This window comes from Phycodurus eques, chromosome 1 (genome assembly GCF_024500275.1).
Source record: "Phycodurus eques isolate BA_2022a chromosome 1, UOR_Pequ_1.1, whole genome shotgun sequence".
Lineage (NCBI taxonomy): Eukaryota > Metazoa > Chordata > Actinopteri > Syngnathiformes > Syngnathidae > Phycodurus > Phycodurus eques.
Genome location: NC_084525.1, coordinates 16,016,815 through 16,041,171, shown reverse-complemented (window position 1 = coordinate 16,041,171; position 24,357 = coordinate 16,016,815). Strand labels below are relative to the sequence as shown.

Genomic DNA, 24,357 nt, shown 5'->3' with positions numbered 1-24,357 from the left:
CAGGAGAGTGAATGTTTCATAAAAAGTCCAAAATTATAAAATTGAAACTGTTGAAAAGTCTGTTCTTCTGTGTTCAAGTGTAACCCCCTTACATTTTTCACTCTTTGTTATATTGCAGCCATTTGTTCAAATAATTCAAGTTCATTTTTTTCCTCATTAATGTACGTGCAGACCGCAACCCATTTTGACAGGAAAAAAAAACGTAATTGTTGAAATTTTTGCAGATTTATTAAAAAAGAAAAAGTGAAATATCACACAGCCATAAGTATTCAGACCCTTTGCTGTGCCACTCATATATTGAACTCGGCTGCTGTCCATTTCTTCTGATCATCCTTGAGATGGTTCTACACCTTCATTGGAGTGCAGCTCTGTTTGATTATACTCATTGGACTTAATTAGGAACGCCGCACCCCTGTCTATATAAGACCTTACAGCTCACAGTGCATGTCAGAGCAAATGATAATCATGAGGTCAAAGGAACTGCCTGAAGAGCTCAGAGACAGATCTGGCCAAGGTTACAAAAATATTTCTGCTGCACTTAAGGTTCCTAAGAGCACAGGGGCCTCCATAATCCTGAAATGGAAGACGTTTGGGACGATCAGAACCCTTCCTAGAAAAATGTCATTTGTGACATGATTGAACGAGCCACTTTTTGTTGCACTTATGTTAATTTTCTGTTTAAAGCTACTGTGTGTCGTTGTCCTTCTAACCTTTCCTCCTTTCATTTGTCCTAATGTCTTAATCGTTGTTTTTATTTTTGATTCGCAGTAGTTGGAAGCCTTGCCCGGAGACCAACACCCATCCTGTTATTTCCTGACCTAACCTTTTCTCACAGGAAGTTTTCAAAGCAATTTCAGTGATCGGGTCATTTTCATCTTGGTCGTCAGTCTGCATTTCCTCTCTATGCTCTGTCTCTTTGTCCAAAATTGAGTCACATGTCTTTTCCTGTGACCCATCAGCAACTTCTTGGTCCTGACAGCCTCGCCAGCCAGCCTTCTGCTCAAATCGTTCCAAGCGCGTCTGACCTTCTGTCTTTCCAGAAACAACAACCTTGTCAGCCACAGACCCGGTCTTCCTCCTACCATCTTTCACCACCATCACCTGCTCCTCCCACACTGCGAGTCCTGCAGCATCGGCAACATGGGAGCACAGCACCCCTCTGTGGTTGATGGCAGTACTGCAGATCTCCCAAAAGCAAACCCTCTGATCGGAAGAGGTGGTGACTATCAAGCCTGGTCTCAGGAGCTTAAGGGCGGTCAGAGGACCCGCATGTGCCAAAGGCATATTCAACTGGGAGAGGAGATGCAGACTAAGATGGGCTTGTGGTTTGTCCTGTGTAAAGCCCCCACTCCTGCCATTATACTCCAGGTAGTCCACCCTGATGGTGGAAACAGTCAGCTGCCCGTCATCCCCTCCGCTCGGAACGGTTACCAGGCAACCGCAGTCTTGTTGCCCTTGTGTCTGAGCCCAAACGGCCAATGTGTTGACACCACTTTGGTGGGCGGAAACGGTGAGGCACGGGATCGGTGGAGTTGGAACACGACCTGGAGAGCCGGAGGTTGAGGAAGAGGCTGCTCGGGTCAGATCCCACACTGCAATTTTGCCATCAGTTGCAGCACTGAATAGGAGCTTATGCCTGCAGAAAAGTACAAATATTAGTCAAAGTGATTTACTTATTTTTTTTAATTTTCAGGATGTCAAATATACTGAAGACTTAAATTCACACTAAATACAGTGTTTCCTCATACAGTGACCATCGGCGGGGTACAGTTGAACACAAAAAAAGAAACTGCATACATTCATTCATTTTACTAATATATGTACATCTATGTGTGTGTGTGTGTGTGTGTGTGTGTGTGTATATATATCCATCCATTTTCTCTACCGCTTATCTTCACTAGGGTCGTGGGCATGCGGAAGCCTATCCTACCTGACTCTAGGCAGGCTACACACTGAACAAGTCGCTAGGCAATCGCAGGGTTTAAAAGTAAAGTTTAACTCAAAACAATCAAGTGTGAAAGACAGAAACTACATTCTCACCTGTCGCCTTTTCCATCCTCCAGGCTGCAGGTAGCGATACTAAGCACACACCGCTGGTGGTAAAACGTCTCCCACAACAAATCTATTTGGCGTTTCACTTCATTGACTGAGAACAATCTAGAAAAGTGGGGGGTGGTGTGGGGAGGGACACAATTACACTGCTATCTATTCAAAACAATTATGAGGAAAAAGAAGAAAAAAAAGGGCCACTCTAAAAGGTGCCAGCCTCGGCCATGTTTTTAACACCTTGGATATCAATGAGTGAATAGTTAGCTACTATCTATGACTTAAATAGCTATAAAGGAGGAGTTATCCAGAGCTAGAAAGGAATATGTTATAAAAACTGAAAATGTGAATTTATTTAAAAAAAATAAATAAAATAAAAAATACTTTGTTGAAATTGCGCGATCGAGATCAGATCCGGATGAACCTTGATTAGACATTACAGCTTTTGAGCCAAGGTTAAACATAACATAATCTGTTATGATTTGATAACATTTTTTATATGCTTTGATATAGCCAAAGGTATTTAAAACACTGACCAAAATTACATTTTTAATTCATCCATCCATCCATCCATTTTCTGAGCCGCTTATCCTCACAAGGGTCGCAGGAGTGCTGGAGCCAATCCCAGCTATCATCGGGCAGGACGCGGGGTATACCCTGAACTGGTTGCCAGCCAATCGCAGGGCACATATAAGCAAACAACCATTCGCACTCACATTCACACCTATGGGCAATTTAGAGTCTTCAATCAACCTACCATGCATGTTTTGGGGATGTGGGAGGAAACCGGAGTGCCCGGAGAAAACCCACGCAGGCACGGGGAGAACATGCAAACTCCACACAGGCGGGGCCGGGGATTGAACCTTTGACCTCAAAACTGTGAGGCAGTCGCCCACCGTGCCGCCTACATTTTTAATTCTGAAGTATAATCATTATTATGGGCCATGAATTTCCAAAGTTACTGTTTCTGAAAAAATACATAGAAAAGCGCATTATTATTTCGTACCAAAGATGTCAGATTAAAGTCATTTACTTGAATTCCTGAACCAAATGAAACAGTTTTAGTCATTGAATTTTATGCTTGATTAATTTATGACTTCTTATAGAACCCAAATGAAGCTGCAAAAAAAATTATTTAGTTTAAAATAAAATTTCTCCCTCTCCTGTTCAAAATGGTAAAATGCAGAGAGCGCAGAAACTGATATTGAAAGAGTCCCCATTAAAACACTTTGCGATGCTGGGTGGTCTCTTGAAGCAAATGTTTTCTTGTTTTTATGACAAGGGATGTAATAAATGTGTTAAGCACTGTATATGTGGAGTGTACATTTGATGCAACATCACTAACCTGACAGCCCCATCACTGCAGGCAAGAGCCACAACAACAGCATCTTTGCTGTGCTCCACCACTGCCATCGACATGTATCTGAAAACACACAGCCATGATGGAAAGTTATTAAAAGTATTTATATTTATGCTAATACTCCAGATCAGTCTTCTGACTTGCCTTGTTTCTGGGTCCATTTTGACCGTCTTGTGTCTGTTCCGCCTCCTCTCCCAGTGTTCGTCCAATCGGTGACTGGCTACCTGCACCACCTGGCAGCTGGGGGTCAGTCTGTGCTTGTCCCAACCAATCCAGAGTCGGTAACACTGTATCTGAGCCCGCCCGCTGGCTGATATCAGCAGGGCAGAGAGGGACTGGGATTCAGTCGGAAAGCTCTGTCCGACCCGATGAGTTAGCGCCTCCATTGTGCGAACACTTGAGATGTGGTCGGTAATAACGGAGAGAACTTTGACACCACCAGAGTTAGGATGTACGGCCAGAACAGTTAAGCTTGTGTCTTCCCCACCCGTCACTATTATTTCCCACTGTGCCTTACCTTGGACCCCATCTGGCCCCAATATTCCTGCTATGTTTCCTTTAGTATATCTTGGAACCCAAATGCTCCCCAGCCGGCAAACAGACCCGATCCCCCTCCCGTGGATGCCCTCTCTCAGGATCCATCCTTCATTCCTTGCTGTCCTGCCTCCTGAGATTGGTGACTCTCGGGGGGGCTCAGAAGCCAGGACAGACCCCTTCTTGATGAAGACCAGAGCTCCGTATCCGGGCCAAACCGCTGTGTGGTTCGGCCAGAAACTCCAAGAGCGATGGCCCCCACCACAAGGCACCGCTAATAGCTTCTCCTGCCTCAATGGGTCCCAAACCACAAACTGGGTGGCATGAAAGCCAAAGATGACAAACCGGGCTTCCGTTCCCTTGTTCTCCATCTTAAACCAGTTTTCTTGGTCCTCGGGCCTTTCCGTTAAAGACTCCCGTATCGTATTTTGGCTTTCAAATTCATTTATAGTTCCATTCTCTGCAGAATTGTTAGGTTCCAAGATCAAAGCCTTCTCCAGCCATTCCATACCTTTGCAAGCCCGTTGGACTCTCAGAACCTCCAGATGAAGGATGCCCACATCACTTCCTTCAAGTGTTTCTTTGGGTTTGTAATGTACACTAAAAATACGTACACAGCCATCCCTTCCAGTGCTGTAGAGAAGTCCCTGATATTCAGAGATTGATGTGACACCCTGTTTTCCATGCACCCCAAACAAGCAACTTTGCGGAGACAAGGTCAAGCCATTGTGTCCCTGTGGCCTCTCTTTCATTGTTATATCAATTTCATGAGGTTTTCCACATGCTTGCATACAGTCAGTTGTCTCATCCACATACCCCTTCTTTGGGTCTTCCTGAAACAAAAGCAGGGACCCTCTTCGATCCCCGCACACCCATAGAGTCCCCGCTGGCTTGGTGGGGAGGCGTACTGCAGCCGTCAGCCAACGTTTGGCACAAGCAGGTAGGACAAAGGGAGGGAGGCATTTCACCCCCAGAACCAAAGCACGTATTTCATTTAATCTCACATCAATACACCAGCGATAGACTTGTCCGTCAGCACCCGATGCTAGTAAATATACATATTCTTCTCCCTGTTGCCAAGTAAGACTGTGAATCTTTCCTGATCCAGCTTGGAGGACAGTCCCATTGTGCGGATCAGAGATGTGAAAAACCTTTAAGGCTCCACTGAGGCTCCCAACAGCACATAAATTAGCTCGACTTGGTGAATCTTTCACTCTAACACCCACTGTTTCCATCACACAGTAGGACTGAAACTCAGGAGAACCTTGCCATACCAACTCCCAGTGGCCGTCTCTATTTCGGTAAACAATTCCTTTCTCAGTACAAACCAAAATGCTACACTGCCTCCACTTTTGATTGTCAGCTTCGCTGTCTACAACACAAACAACCTTTGGCGTACCTTGACCAGAAAATTCCAGGTCTGTTGTCGTCTCTGTTACGGAGTCTTCTTCTTCATTGTCCTGAACCTTCCACAACCTCAAACCTCCATCTGCTCCTCCTGTTGCCACCCATCTCCCTGTGTCATCTCCTCTTCCCGTACTAACCGCCAGTGCCCGAATCCCACCTGCTCTATGTCCCTTCAAGGTGCGAAGCACTGTCCCAACTCCAACCCAGTCCCAAATTAAGCAAGTCCCATCTTCCCCTGCGCTAAACACTTTCCTTAGGGAGAGGCACACAGAGAAGACCCTTGCCTGGTGTCCAAAAAGTACCCTTAAGCAAGTTGGGTTCAAGTCTCCACAGTTCCCTCCAGAGCCCCCTAGAGCACCGACAGCCCACACCCTGACACTGCGGTCATCTGAAGCTGATGCCAGCCATCCTTTCTCCTGGAGGTAAGAGATGCTGAAGATAACACCCGTGTGTCCCAGCAAACGCCTTTCCACTGGTGCTTTGTTATCACTTTCTCCTCCTCCAGGCTTCCAGAGAACGAGCTGGTTAAAAACAGTCCCTCCTACGAGAACAGTATCTGCCCAGGTTTTGTGCACCACAAGGAGTGCAGAGTACAGCAGACACCCTTCCAGACACGAGCACTGAGCCAAGGCTGTCCCTGAGCTGATGTCCAGGAGAAGGGCACCATTATGGGCAACGGCCACACAAACGAGAGTCTGTTTGTCTTCATATAGCCAGCGGATATCCAGGACCCAGTCTCGAAGCGCTATAATGGGACTCAGTATCTCCAAGCGTGCATGTTCCACAGCAGGGACATCCAAATGAAGCCTCAATAGCCTAACTGCCTTCCCGCCAAACACAGCCAGGTCATAGTAGCTGGGTTCAGTGGTGGAGCTCAGGCCTGGGGATTGAAGGAAGGGGGGTTTGGGTTATCAGTTTAAGTGATGAAAATAAAGTAGAAAACAACGCACCACAGCACTTTATGAAGACTAAATACATGGTACAGACAGACCAAGAACAACAGAGCTCCACCAGTGGGCAGCCAAATCCGTGATGACACGGTGAGTGTTAAATGAAACAACATCGACTCAAGCTTACTTTTGGTTTCCCTGGAACTTTCTGTGAATGAGATTTGCGGTGGATCACTTGAAAAGACTCTTGGCCTTATCCCGTGGATGCGGTGTTCTTGGAGCACAGGCACTGAGGTGCATGCTTTAGGTGCAAGCTGAAGAGTGTAGACAGTCAACACTGGACCTTCGCCTGTCAAGAAATATGAGCGAAGACTATTAATACAACATTTAACATATTTTGGGATTTTATAATGTACTACGGTTAAATGTATAGGGTCAACAGGGGTTTACATCAACAGGAAGAAAATACTGATTTGCGGAAACTCAATGTGTGTTCTAGTTCAATGATTGTGGTTCTAAACTGTTGTTACCCTGGGACATTGAGACACTAAGATTTTCCTATTGTCGCTAAATTAGGACCCACTTTTATAGAAGTTAATAACAATAAAGAACATTTAAAATAGCCCCTGATAACAATCCACACATTCAATGTGCATTTCAGAGCACCTTTTTAAGAAACTGAGGATGAACATCATAACTGCAAGAGGAAATTAAGGGGAAAAGGGAAAATGTGTTATTGGTTTTGGGTCCATCTAAAGAGCCTGGGAGAAGCTGTTTAAATATGGCTGGAAGTTGCATTTGAACTGGGCTAGTTTTCTTTTAGCTGTGAACCGATATTGTATATGTTTGCGTGACTCTGCTTGAAATTAGTTTGTGTCCTGACAAAGGCATACATCTAGCCAGGGCGTTCTCCAGTAAGAGGCTGAGCTGCACTGCATTTGTTTGCAGAGTAGATGTGTGGCTAGCGTGAGAGGCAGTTACACTTCCTTTCTTCCCACAGTATATTCCAAGTAGAAACTACAGAGCTATACCGATATATACGATTACTTTTACACCCCTATTAATAATATATCTGACACAAGCTGCTCAAACTGTTTTATCAAGATAAGTCTCAATAACCTGCACTAATAAAGTCATAATATCAGAAAATATTGTTATGAAAAAAATTTCTAGCACATAAATACTAAACATTCATTCATGAAAAACAGTAAGTAAGGCGTTGTGATCCACTTTTGGATTAGGAAACACTGTTCTAGTTCATCCCAAAGCCCTTCCAGCCTACCTGTCAGTAGAAATGTATTCTGAAGGAACTCCAGAGCTGTGACTGGGACTACTAATGCTGCTGTCTCCATGTCTCAGGGATCGGGTCCTTCAAAGACACCTTCATTGAACATTTGTTGGTTACACAAAGTAAAAGCAGAAATAAAGTGAGTGGGACACGGGAATTTACTATTATAAAGACACTGTCATCCTGCTCTGGTCTACTATACATATGTTAGAGTTTAGGTGGACTATAAAAAGTGACGTTTACACTTTGCATCATACACACACAATATCCTGAGAATAAAGACTGTTCAAAACATCTCCATTTTCAAGTTTTCAACGTGATTCTGTTCCGTCTACAGGTATTAAGAAACTAGATAGACCACTGTGCTATAGATATCGGTTTACCAACGTGCCTACGTGTCGGCGACATAGATGGGGGCAACGTTACCATCGAATGCAAAGCATGGACATTGAAAATAAATCGTAACTTGCTTTTTTTTCTCGATCTATTTTCATGACGTTTAATTTTAGTCGTTGCCAAAGCGTGTGCACTTAATACCGAATATTATTTTTAAATATCCCCCGAAATATTTACCGATGAAAGGTTATTCCCAGTTCCATTGTTGTAATCTTACGGCGTTGTGTGCAACTGGGTGCATTTTAATGTGCACGCATCCTACTTCGGTTTTCTAGGCATCCACACACATGGAATGAGCGGACGTTTTGCCCCACCAGCTCCTCGTATTCGTAAACACGCAGTTTAAAAGGGGCGTGTCGTATCTACTTAAAATTATTTATACTATGGCTACGTCTTCCATTCTGTGCAGGATTCTGACCAATCAGACTTCCCATATGGCTTTCTGGTTTATGATTGGCTGATAACAGTCTAGCTCTATTTTAGTTGGACACAATACGTCACGTGTAAGAATTCAGCAGCGTTGTGATGCTTTTACTGATATTTGGTTAAAATGGGATAATCCAAGATGTCCACAACGCGGCACGTTCCTACGAAACACAACGTTGTATTTTTGTGTGTGCATTCGTTGCTAATTTAATATTCAACTCGAGGAACAAATCCATAGTTTTATTACCAGAGAAATTAGACGCCACGATGATGTGACTTTTAACCTCTCAAAGAAGTGAGTCATTCGAGTAGTGGAAATACTGATTAGTATTCAAGTGCCCGGTATTGGTGCAACATTAATTCGGGGTTTTATAAAACTGCACAAATATTAAACGAACTGTGTAGTGAAGCAGCTAAAGCTACCCCTTTCCGAGTGGACCTGAACGCACCGGTAGAAGGTGAGGTTGTGTGGTATAGCGGTCCAGCTAACTTGTCCCTCAACCCTCCAGCATGCCTGGGAAGTGCAAATTCCAGGAGTCGTGGCTCTCCAAGGACGCCTACAAAGAGTGGCTGGTTAAGGACACCCAGGACATTCACTTCGCCCGATGTAGGGCCTGTTGTAAATCCATTAAACTTCAGACGATGGGCGAGGCAGCTCTCACCAGCCACGCTGGGGGAGCTGGCCACAAAGCGGCGGTGCGCAAGCTTGTGGAAGGTAGAGGAGCTTTACATGTCAAACTAGGAAACAGACGAGGGGAAAAAACAACAACAAAAAAACTGTGTTACACTTTGCTGCTTGCTACCTTCGCCCAGTAACAAGACCACGCGCAGCTAGCTTTGTTATTGTTGGCATAGGCCAACAAGAAACTGCTAAATGAAGGCTACATACATACAAAATACTACATTGAGGAAGTTTCAGTTATTGTTATTCATCTCAGAAAATGGGGTTTAAATGTGTCAATGAAAAATTCACATACATTAGGCAGTGCTTGTTGATGCATCACAACAGATAATAATACAGATTTTATTGTCGTGGTAATGCATTTGAAGGAAGCACCTGCCACGCAAGTACATTTTAACACAGTTGTCTGTGAGATGCTTTGGTCAAAATGCGTAAGAATCGAGAATTAGCCAACTATTATAGCTATTCGTGAATGAAACTATTCGCAGTCTGTTCTGTGGAACCTATCATATAACATCCTAAGCAGTGACGTGCGGTGAGGTTCATGATTGGTGAAGCACTGACAGTCACGTGACGTCTGGACTTCTATGAAGCTCAACTCAACAGTGCCACCTACTGGTTGTGGCACCGTACATACCAGACTCCATTGTGCACTTTTAGTGACTTTTCTGGTCAATAAGAAAGACGAAATGTCACACACTTTCATTAAATATATTAGACAGTCTGTTAAACGTCAGTAAGTGCAGTGATAAAACGTATATTATTGGCGATGCAATGAGGAAACACCAATGTCTGTTGTGTGAATCCACGGACCAATCACAGCCTGCCTGAATGGATGTGTGCGTGGTCTTTTTGAAGCATCATGGGAGCGATGACTCAACGTGACTCGTAACTGCACTTCCTATGCATTTGAACTGGAAATATGGAAATTCAGGTATTTTAATGATGAAATTATTGGATTGAAAAAGAAAATCAATGTAAAGCACGGACCATAGAACTAAAATGGAACAATTTAATGTAACCATAAGGTTTTTTTTTTACTATTCACATGCAGTGGAAAGGAAAGACCACCAGGGGGGAGTGAGGCTCTGCCTCACTTGCCTACCCTGATCGCACGTCACTGATCCTAAGATGCCACAAGTTGCCACCAAAGTCGTGGTGGAAAAGAAAGTCGTAATCGGTGTCGGGGAAGTTTTGTTTAAGTGATGCATCTCAACTGACAACTAAGAACTTTATATGTCAGGGAGGAGCTAAGTTTAGTCTGGATTGTTAGTGGAAGTTACAGAGAGTCTTCACTGCATGTGCCGCACATTTCTGGAGCATTTTTTGGGGGAAATCAAATCCTTCGTTAGCCATTTCTTTTTGAGGTTATTATGTTGAAGTGTTTTGGGACCATAGTTTTTTTGTTTTTTTTATATGTTTACTGTTTATAAAGTATTATGATGGGCAATAATAAACACTTTTAGAGGCAGTTTTGATCATTACTTGAGTTTTTTTTTTTTTTTTCCCTGTCTGTCTGTGTGTGTGCGATTTGCAGCAAGGCTCGGTTGTGTGAAAAGTCATTCAGCCCCACATTCTGCAGGGCCAATGGTGAGCCTGGCTTTTGTTAGCTTGACAACCAGTAAGATGGTGTTCCTGCCTAAGTTTGGCTAGTGTGGTGGCGAGTGTTCGCGGTTGGCTGTGCGCTACTACTGAGCAAGTGCCACTTATCAGAAGCTAACGCATGCATCTCTGCTTACTTTTTATGAAGACGCACTGTCCAAAGTAACCAATATCCCCCTGACACAAAGACTGCTAATACTAATCTGCTGCTCTGCTTACCTTTTGTGTGACTTCAAAGGCATATTTGGTCCTGGAAATGTTGGTCCACTTCCAAATTGTATAGGACTTAAGGGGGATTTGACTTCAGACTGTATAATCATTCTTTTATCATCATCTAATGGTATATATATTTACAGTATTTAAATCATGCTGTCAAGTTATTTTTATATGAATCAATTCTTCAATAATTGAAGTCTTTGTATTATGTACATTTCACCTCAAAATGACATTGCATTATTATTATTATTTGATAAGATCCATCATATACAGCACAAACACACATAAATGGATTATTAGGAAACTGATGTTAGTGTGAAATGAATCTACACTATATTTCCCACAGTAAAGAATAACCTTGTTACGCTAGGAATATAAAAGCTAACAATATGTAATATATTCAGAAAATTAATCCATCGATTTTCTATACCGATCAGAATCAGAATCAGAATCAGAATCATCTTTATTTGCCAAGTATGTCCAAAACACACAAGGAATTTGTCTCCGGTAGTTGGAGCCGCTCTAGTACAACAAACAGTCAATTTACAGAACACTTTGGGGACATAAAGACATTGACAAAAAACAATTGTGCAAAAAGATGCAGAGTCCTCTAGCACTTAGAGCAGTTCGAACGACTAATATTGCAATAGTCCGGTGCAATGACCATTGTGCAAAGGGCGCTGAGACTTCAAGGAGTGTATGCGGTTTAAAGTGACGAGTAGTGCGATCATCTGGGACAATGTCACTCACGACCTCGATAGGGTCGTGAGTGACTTGTACACAGTGCTACCCATTTAGTAATTAATATTATTCATTCATGGTTGATTAGTGACACAATGATAAGTAAATAAATATATATGCCAATAATACAAAACAAGAACTATTTCAGTAATTATTAAATATTACAGTGAGAAATAAAATGTATATACAAATAAAACTAAATATAAACAATATCTAGGCGGCACAGTGGGTGACTGGTTAGAGTGTCTGTCTCATAGTTCTGAGGAGCGGGGTTCAATCCCGGGCCCCGCCTGTGTGCAGTTTACATGTTCTCCCTGTGCCTGCATGGGTTTCCTCCCAAATCCCAAAAGACATGCATGGTAGGTTAATTGACAACTCTAAATTGCCCGTAGGTGTGAATGTGAGTGTGAATGGTTGTTTGTTTGTATGTGCCTTGCGATTGGCTGGCAACCAGTTCAGGGTGTACCCCGCCTCTTGCCCGATGATAGCTGGGATAGGCTCCAGCACTCCCGGGACCCTTGTGAGGATAAGCGGTTCAAATAATGGGTGGATGGATAAACAATATCTTCAGTCAGGAATAACAACACAAGACGATTTCTGATAAGGGCATTTTGTACCTGCTCTGACCACTAACAACACAAACACATTTTGCCTGCACTCCCTCCTCTCTTGTTTTGTCAAGCAGGCAACTTGAGGACAATAAATGTTGCTGGGCAGATGAATGGCAGCTTGAGTCGGGTAATTATGTTTAAACAATTGCCTTAAACAACAGCAGTATATGAAGTAGTACTATTTCACCTGGAAATAAGACCTTGGCGTGATCCACAGGCTGAAGACAGCAAGGACCACGTGGCTATCTGCCTGCAGCGTCACGACCTGGACAAGCTACCGGGCAACGACTGGGCGGATCTGCAACACAGCCCCGCGTCAAATTCAAGTCCCCACAATGCCGAGCTGCCGGACGCATCCTTTCCAACTGCCTACTTCACTGCGGCAGGTAGATTAAAAAGTCACTGCGACACCAAATTTCAAATTTACATAGATAGATTACAAGTAGGAAGAGAAGAAATTAAAACGCAAAGAGACACATCATCTACAATCTCTAACTTTATCCATCACTATAAAACCCAGCAGAACCCAGCTCCTCCTTGAAGCCGTCACCTTATCGTGGTTGAGGGGTTTGTGTGTCCTAATGATCCGAGGAGCTAAGTTGTCTGGGGCTTCATGCCCTTGGTAGGGTCACCCATTGGAAACAGGTCCTTGGTGACGGACCAGACAAAGCACGGCTCCAAAAACCCCTATGACGAAAGACAAAAATGGATGTAGGTTTCCCTTGCCCGGACGCGGGTCACAGGGGCACCCCTCTGGAGCCAGGCCTGTAGGTGGGGCTCGAAGGCGAGCGCCTGGTGGCCGGCCCTGCACCCATGGGGCCCGGCCGGGCACAGCCCGAAAGGGTAACGTGGTCCCTCCTTCCCACGGGCTCACCACCTGTGGGAGGGGCCATAAGGGTGCGGGTGCAGTGCGAGCTGGGCGGTGGCCGAAGGCAGAGACCTTGGCGATCCGATCCCCGGCTACAGAAGCTGGCTCTAGGGACGTGGAAAGTCACCTCTCTGGAAGGGAAGGAGCCCGAGCTGGTGTGTGAGGTCGAGAAGTTCCGACTAGATGTAGTCGGACTCGCCTCCACACATAGTTTGGGCTCCTGTACCAGTCCTCTCGAGAGGGGTTGGACTCTCTTCCACTCTGGAGTTGCCCACGCTGAGAGGCGCCGAGCAGGTGTGGGTATACTTAATACCCTCCGGCCTCAGTGCCTGTACGTTCTACTGGGGGATTTCAATGCTCATGTGGGCAATGACAGTGAGACCTGGAAGGGCGTGATTGGGAGGAACGGACCCCCCCGATCAGAACCTGAGCAGTGTCCTGTTATTGGACTTCTGTGATCATCATGGATTGTCCATAACAAACACCATGTTCAAGCATAAGGGTGTCCACACGTGCACTTGGCACCAGGACACCCAAGGTCGCAGTTCGATGATGGACGTGTCATCGGACTTGCGGCCGCATGTCTTGGACACTCGGGTGAAGAGAGGGGCGGACCTGTCAACTGACGTTGTGGGGCTGTCCTGGTTGACACGCCTCTGCAACATCGCGTGGACATCGGGGACAGTGCCTCTGGATTGGCAGACTGGGGTGGCGGTCCCCCTTTTTAAGAAGGGGTACCGGAGGGTGTGTTCCAACTACAGGGGGATCACACTCCTCAACCTCCCTGGGAAGGTCTATTCAGGGATGATGGAGAGGAGGGTCCGTCGGGAAGTTGAATCTCAGATTCAGGAGGAGCAGTGTGGTTTTCATCCTGGCCGTAGAACAGTAGACCAGCTCTACACCCTCGGCAGGGTCCTCGAGGGTGCATGGGAGTTCGCCCAACCAGTCTACATGTGTTTTGTGGACTTGGAGAAGGCGCCCTGTGGGGCGTGCTTCGGGAGTATGGGTTACCGTACCCCCTGATACGGGCTATTCGGTCCCTGTACGACCGGAGTCAGAGTTTGGTCTGCATATCCGGCAGTAAGTCGGACTCGTTTCCGGTGAGTGTTGGACTCCGCCAAGGCTGTTCTTTGTCACCGATTCTGTTCATAACTTTTATGGACAGAATTTCTAGGCGCAGCCGAGGCGTACAGGGGGTCCGGTTTGGTGGCCTCAGTATTGCATCTCTGCTTTTTGCAGATGATGTGGTTCTGCTGGCTTCATCAAGCCGTGATCTCCAACGCTCACTGAAGCAGTTCGCAGCAGAGTGTGAAGCAGCTGGGATGAGAATCAGCACCTTCAAATCTGAGACCATGGTCCTCAGTCGGAAAAGGGTGGCGTGCCCTCTCCAGGTCGGGGATGAGATCCTGCCCCAAGTGGAGGAGTTCAAGTATCTTGAGGTCTTGTTCACGAGTGAGGGAAGAATGGAACGGGAGATCGACAGGCGGATCGGTGCAGCGTCTGCAGTGATGTAGACTTTGTATCGGTCCGTTGTGGTAAAGAAGGAGCTAAGCCGAAAGGCGAAGCTCTCAATTTACCAGTCGATCTATGTTCCTACACTCACCCACAGCTCGTGACCGAAAGAACAAGGTCCCACATACAAGCGGCCGAAATGGGTTTCCTCCGCAGGGTGTCCGGGCTCTCCCGTGAGAAACTCGGACATCCGGGAGGAGCTCAGAGTAGAGCTGCTGCTCCTCCACATCGAGAGGAGCCAGATGAGGTGGCTGGGGCATCTGATTCAGACGTCTCCCTAGTGAGGTGTTCCGGGCACGTCCCACCTGGAGGAGACCCTGGGGACGACCCAGGACACGCTGGAGAGACTACGTCCTTCGGCTGGCCTGGGAACGCCTCGGGATCCCCCCGGAAGAGCAGGATGAAGTGGCTGGGGAGAGGGAAGTCTGGGCGTCCCTGCTAAAGCTACTGCCCCCACGACCCGAGCTCACATAAGCGGTAGCTTTAGCTAACTGATCGCTGGTGTTTACCTTTGATTTGCCTAACCCAAGTAATGACTTGGCTTGGACTGCTTACAATTTAGTGGGAACTCAACTTATTTCTGTCACGCTAAATTCGGACTTGCTTGAAAATTGAAGGTGAAGACTTATGATTGACATGACTTGAACATACAGTATGTGACTGAATGCCTTTTCCCACTGCACTTGCTCAGAGTGAAAGGCCCCCGCCTCAAAGCGTAACGACGACGGCAACGGGGGTGCGGCCATCCCATATTTGGGAGTAGTGACGCAACAGCCTCGAAAGAAGTCGGGAGGCTTTCCCTGTTGAGCGGACCGCAACTCGGCAATATCTATTTGTCATTGTTGGAAAAGAAAGCCCTAACTTTGCTTATTTTGAGGCGGAGGAGGTGACGCAGCAGCAAAAAAACAAAAAGAGAATGGGAAGAGCTCTTCGGGGCGTATTTCAGGCTGAGCAGGTAGCTTTGAAAGGGAGTAGGAAAGCCTCCCGCAGAGATGTCTCTGTATATTATTTTTCTATTGGCCCAAAGTTTGGAATAGTGGGTGGTCTCAATTATTATGCCTTCCTCCAATTCCCACTTGCCGTTTACAGTACAAGTCCACCAAAATAGCACTCAGAAATCACTTCACCGGCCTGGAGGAGCTTTCTGACGTCACCGGGTCAACTCTCCAGAAAAAACAAATTTTGTATCGGTTTACGCTAAGCTGAGTGTCAGACGACCTCTGCATTGACGCAATGCTCGGCGTCACGTCAAAACGCGCTGACGCTCCCTCAGTACACTCAATAAATGGGAACGTCAAGGGTGTCTGACGCTTTGCCAAGTGCAGTGTGAAAGAGCCTTTTTACTCCCACCTCTGCTGCAGTTCAAGTGAGTTTGCAATTTTTACAGAAATCTATTTTTGTGCTATTTGTTAAAACTATGATTATGACCTGGACACACTCATCATAGCAGGCACACTCCATGACCTCATGCTGACCTGTTACCTTGTTACCCCATAAAATAAAACAACTTGAAATCAAACAGTGTCGCAGAAGGGCAGGGGCCCCAAAGCTTTTGTTCGTATGTTGAATACTTGTCCCATTCCACAGGCACCTCCGGGTTTCTCAGCCAGCGTGTCGTTTCGTCGGCAGGCGTCCGCACCCACGATGCAGTTGATCACCAGCAGAGGGCAGAAGTCCTGGAGCAGCAGCAACACATGAGGCTGCTGGAGTGGGAGAACAGGATGAAGGTGCTGGCGTGGGAGCAGGAGCTGGTGAGGGAGAAGATGCGAGCCGCTCGCCAGAAGGTGAAAGCCTTCAGGATGAAGAAGAATTACTACAAGGCAAAGCTGAAGAGGATGGGAGAACACGTGCCGCCGTCCTCCCCCGGCAGCAGCGACGAAGAAAGAGACCCCGATCCCACAGGATAAGCAGAGTTTGTACTTTTAGCCTATTAGCGCTTGTCCCAATGCCACTGAACTATTCTCACACATGGTTTTCTACCTAAATCCTTATTATTGTCTGTCGCCTCATTAGCCTCTCCTGCACAAGAAGAACATTTGCAAGTGTAGAACAAGGTACGACATTAGGCCCACTTCTTTTTTTTGGGTTACTCTTTAAGTGAGCACCAAGGCACCAATTAACAGTATTTGTCAGCATTAGAATTCTCACCACAGACAGATTTATAACTTTAAATCCCAGCTGACATTTAAGTAAGAGGCAGGGCACTCCCGACTGGTCACCAGTCAATCGCTGGGTACACAAAGACAAACAACCATTCACAGCTACTGTATGGTATGGCAGATGTGCTAACCACTCGGTCACTTTGCTGCCCGGGGTCAAATCGACGTGTATCAATCCTGACGTCGGCACCCACGAAGAACTTAAAATTATTGAAATCAGCATATTTATCTAGATTCATGGATACATATTTTGGAATCTGACCCTGACGTCGTACAGTTCAGAATTCGACTGTAATTTTCATGTTTAACTTAAAAAATGTTAAACTATTACTTCAAACATTGCCTTTTGTGACAGTTTGACCCTGGATTTTTTTTCTATTTCTAGTATTAAATAATGCTAAGTTATGAACTGTTGTCTCAGCAATCTGCAGAGGAACAAAAACAATGTGAAGTCATGCCAATGAGCTCGCTAATACTAACTTCAATTTAAGCTTTGAGCAAAATACAGTGCTGTGAAAAAGTACTGGCCCACTCCTCCAATTCTTATATTTTTGCATAGTTTCCCCACTTTAATGTTTAAGATAATCAAACAAATGTAAATAGACAAGTATAACCCAAGTGAACTTAAAATGCCGTTTGTAAATGGTGATTTCATTTATTAAGGAAAGAAAACTATTCAAAGTTACCTATATATAGTATAAATATAAGAATTTTAGAAGGGAGCAATACGTTTTCACAGCACTGTATCTACATCACTAGCGAAGTTCTCCGCTCCCGAGCCAGCGCTGTCAACATAACGAGCACGTGCTCTCATAAGTGGGTCTTCTACACTGAGGTAACCAACCATAGGAATGGGGGCAGTCTTCACCAAATACGGACCAAAGCGGATACAAAATGTGGTCAAACATAAGTAGCTGTCAGAGGGGCCTTTTCTGGACAGTCTTATGACAAAACCAAGGTGTTTTTTTTTTTTTTAAAATGAAATTGACACTTTTATACCAAGTCCATGTTAGAGAGTCATTCTATGGCGGTCTAAATAGCCAAAATATGGAACCTTTAAAGCATGAGTTATTATTAGCTAGTGTAATGGGCTGAAAGGAATCTTTTGTTTACCAATTTTGCTCTTAAGGGCATCAAACTGCTTGCACTAATGCTGCTGAATCCTAGCTACCAAGCTTTCTCTTTGATCTCCCTTTACATCGCACAGCCACAAAGGACATTGAACTGCTTTTGAAGTTTTATATTGCGTTTGATATTTGTCATGTGTGACTACAGCATTCACGTCATATTTGATTCTGCAGTCTACCTAGAAATAGAAGTTTGTATGAGCATGTATAACTTTTAAATCTACTAAAAAAAACAACACCTGAATGTAATGAATAAACATTCAGTGCCATGAATAAGTATTGGCTATATATATATATTTTTTTTTTCAGTTTCCCCACTTTGTTTAAGATCATCAAACAAATGTAAATATGAGACAAATATAACCTCAACATAAAATGCTGTGTTAAATGGTGATTTCATTTATGAAGGGGGGTGGGGGGGGGGGAAGCTATTCAGTTACCTGGCCCTGTGTGAAAAAATAATTGGCCCTCTAAACAATAACTGGTTGGGCCATCCTCAGCAGTAACAACTGAAAGTTTTCTATAACTGGCAATGAGTCTTTCACATCTCTGTGGAGATATTTTGGCCTACTCTTCCAAGCAGAATTGTCTGAATTCAGCAAAAATTGAGGGTTTTCGAGTAGGAATGGCCTTTTTAAGGTCATGCCACTGCTTTTCGATTGGATTGAAGTCTGGATTTTGACTGAACCACTCCAAAACCTTCACTTTGTTTGTTTAAGCTATTCAGAAGTTGACTTGCTGGTGTGATTTTGATCGTTGTCCTGCTGCAGAACCTAAGTCACTTGAGGTCACAAACTGATGGCTGAACATTCTTCTTCAGGATTTTTTGTTAAAGAGCAGAATTCATGGTTCCATCCATCACAGCAAGTTGTCCAGGTCCTGAAGGAGCAAAGCAGCCCAAGACCATCACACAACCACCACTATGTTTGACTGTTGGTATGATATTCTTTTTCTGAAATGCTGTGCTACATTTACACCAGATTTAGCACACCTTCCAAAAAGATCAACTTTCATCTCGTCCATCCTTGTATTCTCCCAAAAGACTTGGGAATCATTCAGATGTTTTGTTTTGTCCCCCCCCCCCCCCCCGAAAATGTACTTTTTGGGCAGCAGTGACTTTCGCCTTGGAACTCTGCCATGGATGCCATTTTTGCCCATCCATCCATTTTCTGAGCAGCTTCTCCTCACTAGGGTCGCGGCCATGCCGGAGCCTATTCCAGCTATCATCGGGCAGGAGGCGGGGTACACCCTGAACTGGTTGCCATTTTTGCCCAGTCTCTTCCTTATTGTTGTGTCATGAACACTGACCTTAACTGAGTCAAGGGAGGCCTGCAGTTCTTTACAAGTTGTCCTGAGTTTCTTTGTGGCCTGATGAGTCATTGCTATTGTCTTGGGGTAATCTTTGTAGGCCGGCCACTCCTGTTATCTACACGTAAGAGTAATGGCTCTCCCAATGGTTCGCTGGAATCCAAAAAGCTTTAGAAATGGCTTTTGTAACCCTTTCCAGACTGAAAAATGTCAATTACTTTATTTCTCAACTGTTCTGGAATTTCTTTGGATCGTGTTATTTTGTTGCAGCTTTTTTTCTTTTGTCTGACTTGATTTTGTCGGGACACATTGTGTTTAAGTGATTTCTTGATTAAGGGCTGTAGGTAATTAGGCTTGATGATTATGATGTGATCAGTGAAAATTAACCAGATATTGTGAATAGCCACAATTCATGATTTCACAAGGCAGGTAATTACTTTTTCACACAGCGCCAGGTAACTGAATACTTAGCATTTTTTTCATTAGCATTTAAAAAACATTTAATGTTCACTTGGGTTATATTTGTCTAATATTTACATTTGTTTGATCTTAAACATTAAAGTGGGGAAACTATGCAAAAATAAGAATTTGAGAAGGGGGCCAATACTTTTTCACGGCACTGTACCTGACATGGTCAGAAGGAAGCTCATACCTTGACCCAGTTTGCCTTTACCGTTTTAATATTGACGAGACAAATTCACCCATTTCAAGACATACTCACCGTAAAGGGATGTGCTCACATTCACAGACTTAAGCCCTCCTTTTCAGATTTCAGGCAATGTACAGTATTCATATAATGGACCAAAATGGATCAGTGATTCGACAAAATGTTTTTATTTTTTTTCCCCCTCCTTTCAGCTACTGTAGATTTGATTGAAGTTGATCCTCAAGTTTTGGACAAGCACACACAATAAAACAGGCATGTAGGAAGGAATACATTAGTTTTTTAATGTCCAACATATCGCTTGTATCCGTGGTAACAGGAACTGTCATGGTTGCATGCTGCAAATACCTTGCTGAGCGCAGGGAATGAGGCATCCCATCATAAATACAAATGCAACACAAACATCACCATTCATCATATTGCCACATTCTTGTTTCTTTCCTTGACATTCCCTTCTCGATTCAACCACTTTTCCTCCTTGCTGTAATTGTGTGATGCTGAACGTTGCATTAAAACAAAACATATGATTTGGTGTCAACCTTGGATCTGTATGAAGTCAAGACGGAGGAGAATATTATGAGGATAGGTTTGCACCACAGCTGCACAAAGTAATATACATTTTTTAAAACCCAGCCATTAACAAAAGGTTTAATTTTGCATGAATGCAAAATGTGAATTGTATGTCATGGGTCCTTTTCATGATTTGACTTGGGAGTTTTAATTGCAGGTGTAAATAAAGACAGGGTTGGGCAATTTTGTTTGTGAAAGACATCACGGGTGGGAAAAAGTTACAGATAATCCTAGAAATTGACATCAGTTTGAGAGCAGTGTGAGTGAACTATCAATGGATTTAAATCTATTTGGATTCAAGTGAAGTAGAGATGAGCGGATAAAAGAGTGACAATTGATTCAAATACAAGTGGAACCACAAAGTCCAAAGCCCCTCAAAACTCTATTAGGAAAAAATATTCTTCAAAAGTCGCACAAAATCTTTAAGCATCACGCATGATACCACATGAGATGTCAGCAAATATTGTCACTCTGGCTCAGTTGCACTTTTTTCAGTGATACAACAAATTACTGCAAATGGTTATGTGGACCCTAGGGAGTCCCCGCACCTCAATTTGAGAACCATTTCTAACAGACTTGGGTTTTGATATTTTCCGTGGGTCAAAATACTTCCACGTCACACAGCATAGACACAAGCAAAACAGGGCTCACGCATGTGCACTCTTGTGTGAAATTTTGCATTCCCATCCTCATAAATTAAATTTGCAGTTTAAAAAAAAAAAAGAAATAAATTATTCTTTATCCATTAAACACGTGGCCTCTAAATATGTGGTTTCTGAATGTTTGAGTTGTCTTGTGTTGACGTCTGAGTGTTGCGTTTCCTCCAGCAGGAGTGAGAAGGCAAGCAGCTGTTGTGATTGAACAGAGCTGCATCTCAAAAGCACAGAGGCATGACTGACATTTGGTGCAAAATGCTGCTGTGGTGCTGCAGAATTCACAAGGTGGGAGAATTAATTGGCCTTCACTCAGCAGTTTAAACTGGAGGAAAGTCGTCTCTCTCACTCACGCCGGCGAGGAACTCTTCATCAATACTCTCGTTAAATCGTTGGCAGCGGCTGACCTATTCATACTGAGAGGCCAAATACAAGTCCACTTGTTTACACTAAACTTGGTGATCTCTATGGCAGTTATTAGTGATTTTGAATTCAGGGTCAACGTCCAGCAGGTGGTGAAAAGTTGCGCAAGATGATGTAATTCAGATTTTAAAAGTATCTCAAAATCCTTCTAGAGCTTGGTTTAGAGTTTATGCTGCCTTTTCTTGTCCTTTCGCTGTTGTGTGGTGGTGCAGAAGGCCCCAGGCTTCACTTGCCGTCTGGCTAAAATTGCATTTCAGTTCTGGAGGTTTATTATGACAATATGTGATATCTCCATGTGATGTAATTTGACATTTCGGCGGATATGGGGTGGGGAGGGAGAGCATAAGGGGGCATTGTGTTCGAGTAATGTAGGACTATGTTGTCACGAACACGAGAAGGCATGCTCAGTCACCACCATAGTTAGTTAGTATTTAATTTTTCCATCTGATTGTTTAATATAGATGAACTACAAATATTTATTGTAATTAGGACTTTACTACTGCGTTAGTGATAGACTATATTTCAACTGCTTTGGTACTGTACAAATCCGGGTTACGTTGCCACTGTAGGAAATTAACTCTGTCGTAAACCCTTGTACTGTAGTTTGCACGGTATGTAGACGACCACAAATGGAGGTTTGTTTCGTGCAGAAGTTGGTGTAAAAACATTAATTCATTGATTCAAAGATCCAGCCATCCATCCATTTCCTTTACCGCTTTATCCTCACTAGGGTCGCGGGGGTGCTGGAGCCAATCCCAGCTATCTTCAGGGGGGGGGTACACCCTGAACTGGTCGCCAGCCAATCGCAGGGCACACGAAACAAACAACCATTCGCACTACAAATGGTTGTCACACCTACGGGCAATTTAGAGACTCCAATCAACCTTGATTCAAAGATAATTGTCAAATCCGATTACTTTATTAATGAAATTATTTTATGGCCGTACATTGAAAAAAATATATAATAATAATCCTTCTCATTGGCAGTAATCCACAACGAAATTCATTTAAAATTAATTATCTATCAAACTAACCCATCCATTGATGAGGTGGGTGTAAACTTGTCGTGACAATGATTGATTTAGCCAATCAGATCGTTTATCCCGCCAACCCGAAAAGACCATTGCATAATTTTGAATAAATAAATACTTAAATATAATGCAGATTATATTTCAGAATTCAAATAATGAATGGCGTATATTAATTAATCTTTTAATTAATGATTTATATTCTCCCATTCACACAAGGACAATTTAGAGTCTTCAATTAAGATAACATGCATGTTTTTGGACTGTTAATTAATATTTATGCCCTGCAGTTGACTGGCTGTTCACTCTCTCGAAGCCAAGCTGGGAAATGCTCCAGCTCCACCGTGACTCTGAAGTGGTTAGGCAGCACTACAGAAAGGATTGATGAATGTTTTAATTTGCTATTTCATCACCGTCATATTTTTTTGGGATAGCACGTTTAAATAATCCTGCATTAAAAATATTAAACTGATCAAAACAGCAGCACAGTGGTGAGCATGTGTGCCTAGGAGTTCTGAGGTTTGGGGTTCAGATTTTGCCTCCATCTTTCCCGTGTGGCGCATGTTCTCATCGTGCTTGCGTGGGTTTACTTGCTGTATTCTGGCTTCCTCCCACAATGAAGACTCTAAATTGTCCAAAAGGGTGACTGTGAATGGTTGTATTTCTATATGTGCCCTGCGATTGGCTTGTAACCAGTCCAGGGTGTGCCCTGCCTCTCGCCGATAGGCTCCAGCTCACCCGTGACCCTGACCCTAATGAGGATGGAAAATGGATGGTTGATTTAATACTAATTTACACCTCACAACTGGCACAATTGCTGGTGAATCCAATGACTCAATACAGTTTAGCGGTAGTTTTCCCTTTGGCTTGCATGTGTCTGTGCTGTCTCTTGAGGCAGGTTGAGTTGTTATGCAAAAACAGTAAATCATCTTAAAACGGTTGTGGCTTAATGAAGAGAGGCAGACTGGTGTCAACCGTCACCCACTGAGGATATGGTGCCGTGCATGCACGGACACGGTCCAGGCACGGAAGGTAGACAGACGACAAGGTCACATTCATTTAACGCTGGAACTTGAATCACAAAACATCACAATCTCATGACAAGTTATGACGGAGCTTTAATGGTCAAACCCTGAAACCTCGAGTGGCACCCTCAACGTCGTCGTACTTGCTATAATCATCTCGTTCCGTTCAAATCTCTTCATTTACAATAATAACGGCCCTCTATTTACACATTACCCATCGCTATGTTGATGGTTTTCCTCCAACCTGGTCTTGTGGTTTTTTGAGATCTCATCAGATGTTTTTGTTGGGCCCTTTGCCATTTCCACGCACATTGATGAGAAATGTTTTGTGTGTGTGTGTGTGTGTGTGACTTAAATACAGCTCACTCACACCAACTTCACTCACACGGACATTACAAAAAAGAAAACATCACAAGAGACATCTTTGTCTCCAATGTAAAAGATACAAAATGTATAAAACTGTTTTAGTATGTACAGTCTTTTCCCCCTTTTAAATGAATTCTGTCGACATCTGACTGAGTGTGATAGTTTGTAAACAGTTTTTGTCCGCTGGACCGTCCAAGTTAGCAATGCATCTTCTTATTTTTTCACACGATATCACCTGTGTCCAAAGCTGTATTTTAGTCCTCAGATGCCTCGCTCGTTCACCTTGTCCTCAGAATGCATAAAGGAATACAGAGGCTGGCTGTCATCAAGACTGTCCTTCGCCACTGTTGGCTCTGAGATGGAGAAAAGGGAAACATAATTTTAATTGCAAATAGTTTTATATTTATAATATTTTTGTACTTATTGAGCTCAAAATGAGGAGACAAGGACATGCA

The 24,357-nt window shown here is 43.9% G+C and overlaps 3 protein-coding genes across 5 annotated transcripts in view; 1 reads left to right on the top strand and 2 right to left on the bottom strand.

Moving 5' to 3' along the window:
• Positions 1-171: 171 nt before the first annotated feature.
• On the bottom strand, positions 172-9,017 carry wdr6 (WD repeat domain 6). 3 transcript variants are annotated; one of them, XM_061680375.1, is made up of 7 exons: positions 8,797-9,017; positions 7,520-7,618; positions 6,425-6,586; positions 3,551-6,227; positions 3,392-3,469; positions 2,041-2,157; positions 172-1,636 (listed from the first exon to the last, which is right to left on the bottom strand). In XM_061680375.1, exons 2-7 carry the CDS (start codon positions 7,587-7,589, stop codon positions 739-741), a joined length of 4,002 nt encoding a protein of 1,333 aa, XP_061536359.1. In that variant the 5' UTR covers positions 7,590-7,618; positions 8,797-9,017; the 3' UTR covers positions 172-738. The 3 variants fall into 3 exon arrangements, with proteins under 3 accessions (XP_061536359.1, XP_061536349.1, XP_061536367.1); XM_061680365.1 differs by lacking the exon at positions 8,797-9,017 and adding an exon at positions 8,099-8,235; XM_061680383.1 differs by lacking the exon at positions 8,797-9,017 and adding an exon at positions 8,099-8,117 and having other exon boundaries at positions 7,520-7,606.
• LOC133404492 (uncharacterized) lies at positions 8,616-20,352 on the top strand. Its single transcript, XM_061680436.1, has 5 exons — positions 8,616-8,642; positions 8,857-9,062; positions 12,271-12,326; positions 12,417-12,585; positions 16,167-20,352. Exons 2-5 carry the CDS (start codon positions 8,858-8,860, stop codon positions 16,484-16,486), a joined length of 750 nt encoding a protein of 249 aa, XP_061536420.1. The 5' UTR covers positions 8,616-8,642; position 8,857; the 3' UTR covers positions 16,487-20,352.
• celsr3 (cadherin, EGF LAG seven-pass G-type receptor 3) overlaps positions 20,000-24,357 on the bottom strand; it is a 95,469-nt gene continuing 91,111 nt past the window's right edge. The window contains 1 exon segment of the mRNA XM_061680447.1: positions 20,000-24,255. Coding sequence (XP_061536431.1) covers positions 24,228-24,255 — 28 coding nt within the window. The 3' untranslated portion in view covers positions 20,000-24,227.

What these genes read in the sequence shown, in the direction of transcription:
- wdr6 (XM_061680375.1), bottom strand. Translation starts at nt 7,589, where the DNA reads ATGGAGACAGCAGCATTAGTAGTCCCAGTCACAGCTCTGGAGTTCCTT. An exon ending in GAATACATTTCTACTGACAG is followed by an intron (nt 6,587 to 7,519) that starts GTAGGCTGGAAG and finishes ATTTCTTGACAG; the next exon opens with GCGAAGGTCCAGTGTTGACT. An exon ending in AAGTTCCAGGGAAACCAAAA is followed by an intron (nt 6,228 to 6,424) that starts GTAAGCTTGAGT and finishes TTCAATCCCCAG; the next exon opens with GCCTGAGCTCCACCACTGAA.
- LOC133404492 (XM_061680436.1), top strand. Translation starts at nt 8,858, where the DNA reads ATGCCTGGGAAGTGCAAATTCCAGGAGTCGTGGCTCTCCAAGGACGCC. An exon ending in GGTGCGCAAGCTTGTGGAAG is followed by an intron (nt 9,063 to 12,270) that starts GTAGAGGAGCTT and finishes TGTTTTGTCAAG; the next exon opens with CAGGCAACTTGAGGACAATA. An exon ending in TGCCTACTTCACTGCGGCAG is followed by an intron (nt 12,586 to 16,166) that starts GTAGATTAAAAA and finishes CCCATTCCACAG; the next exon opens with GCACCTCCGGGTTTCTCAGC.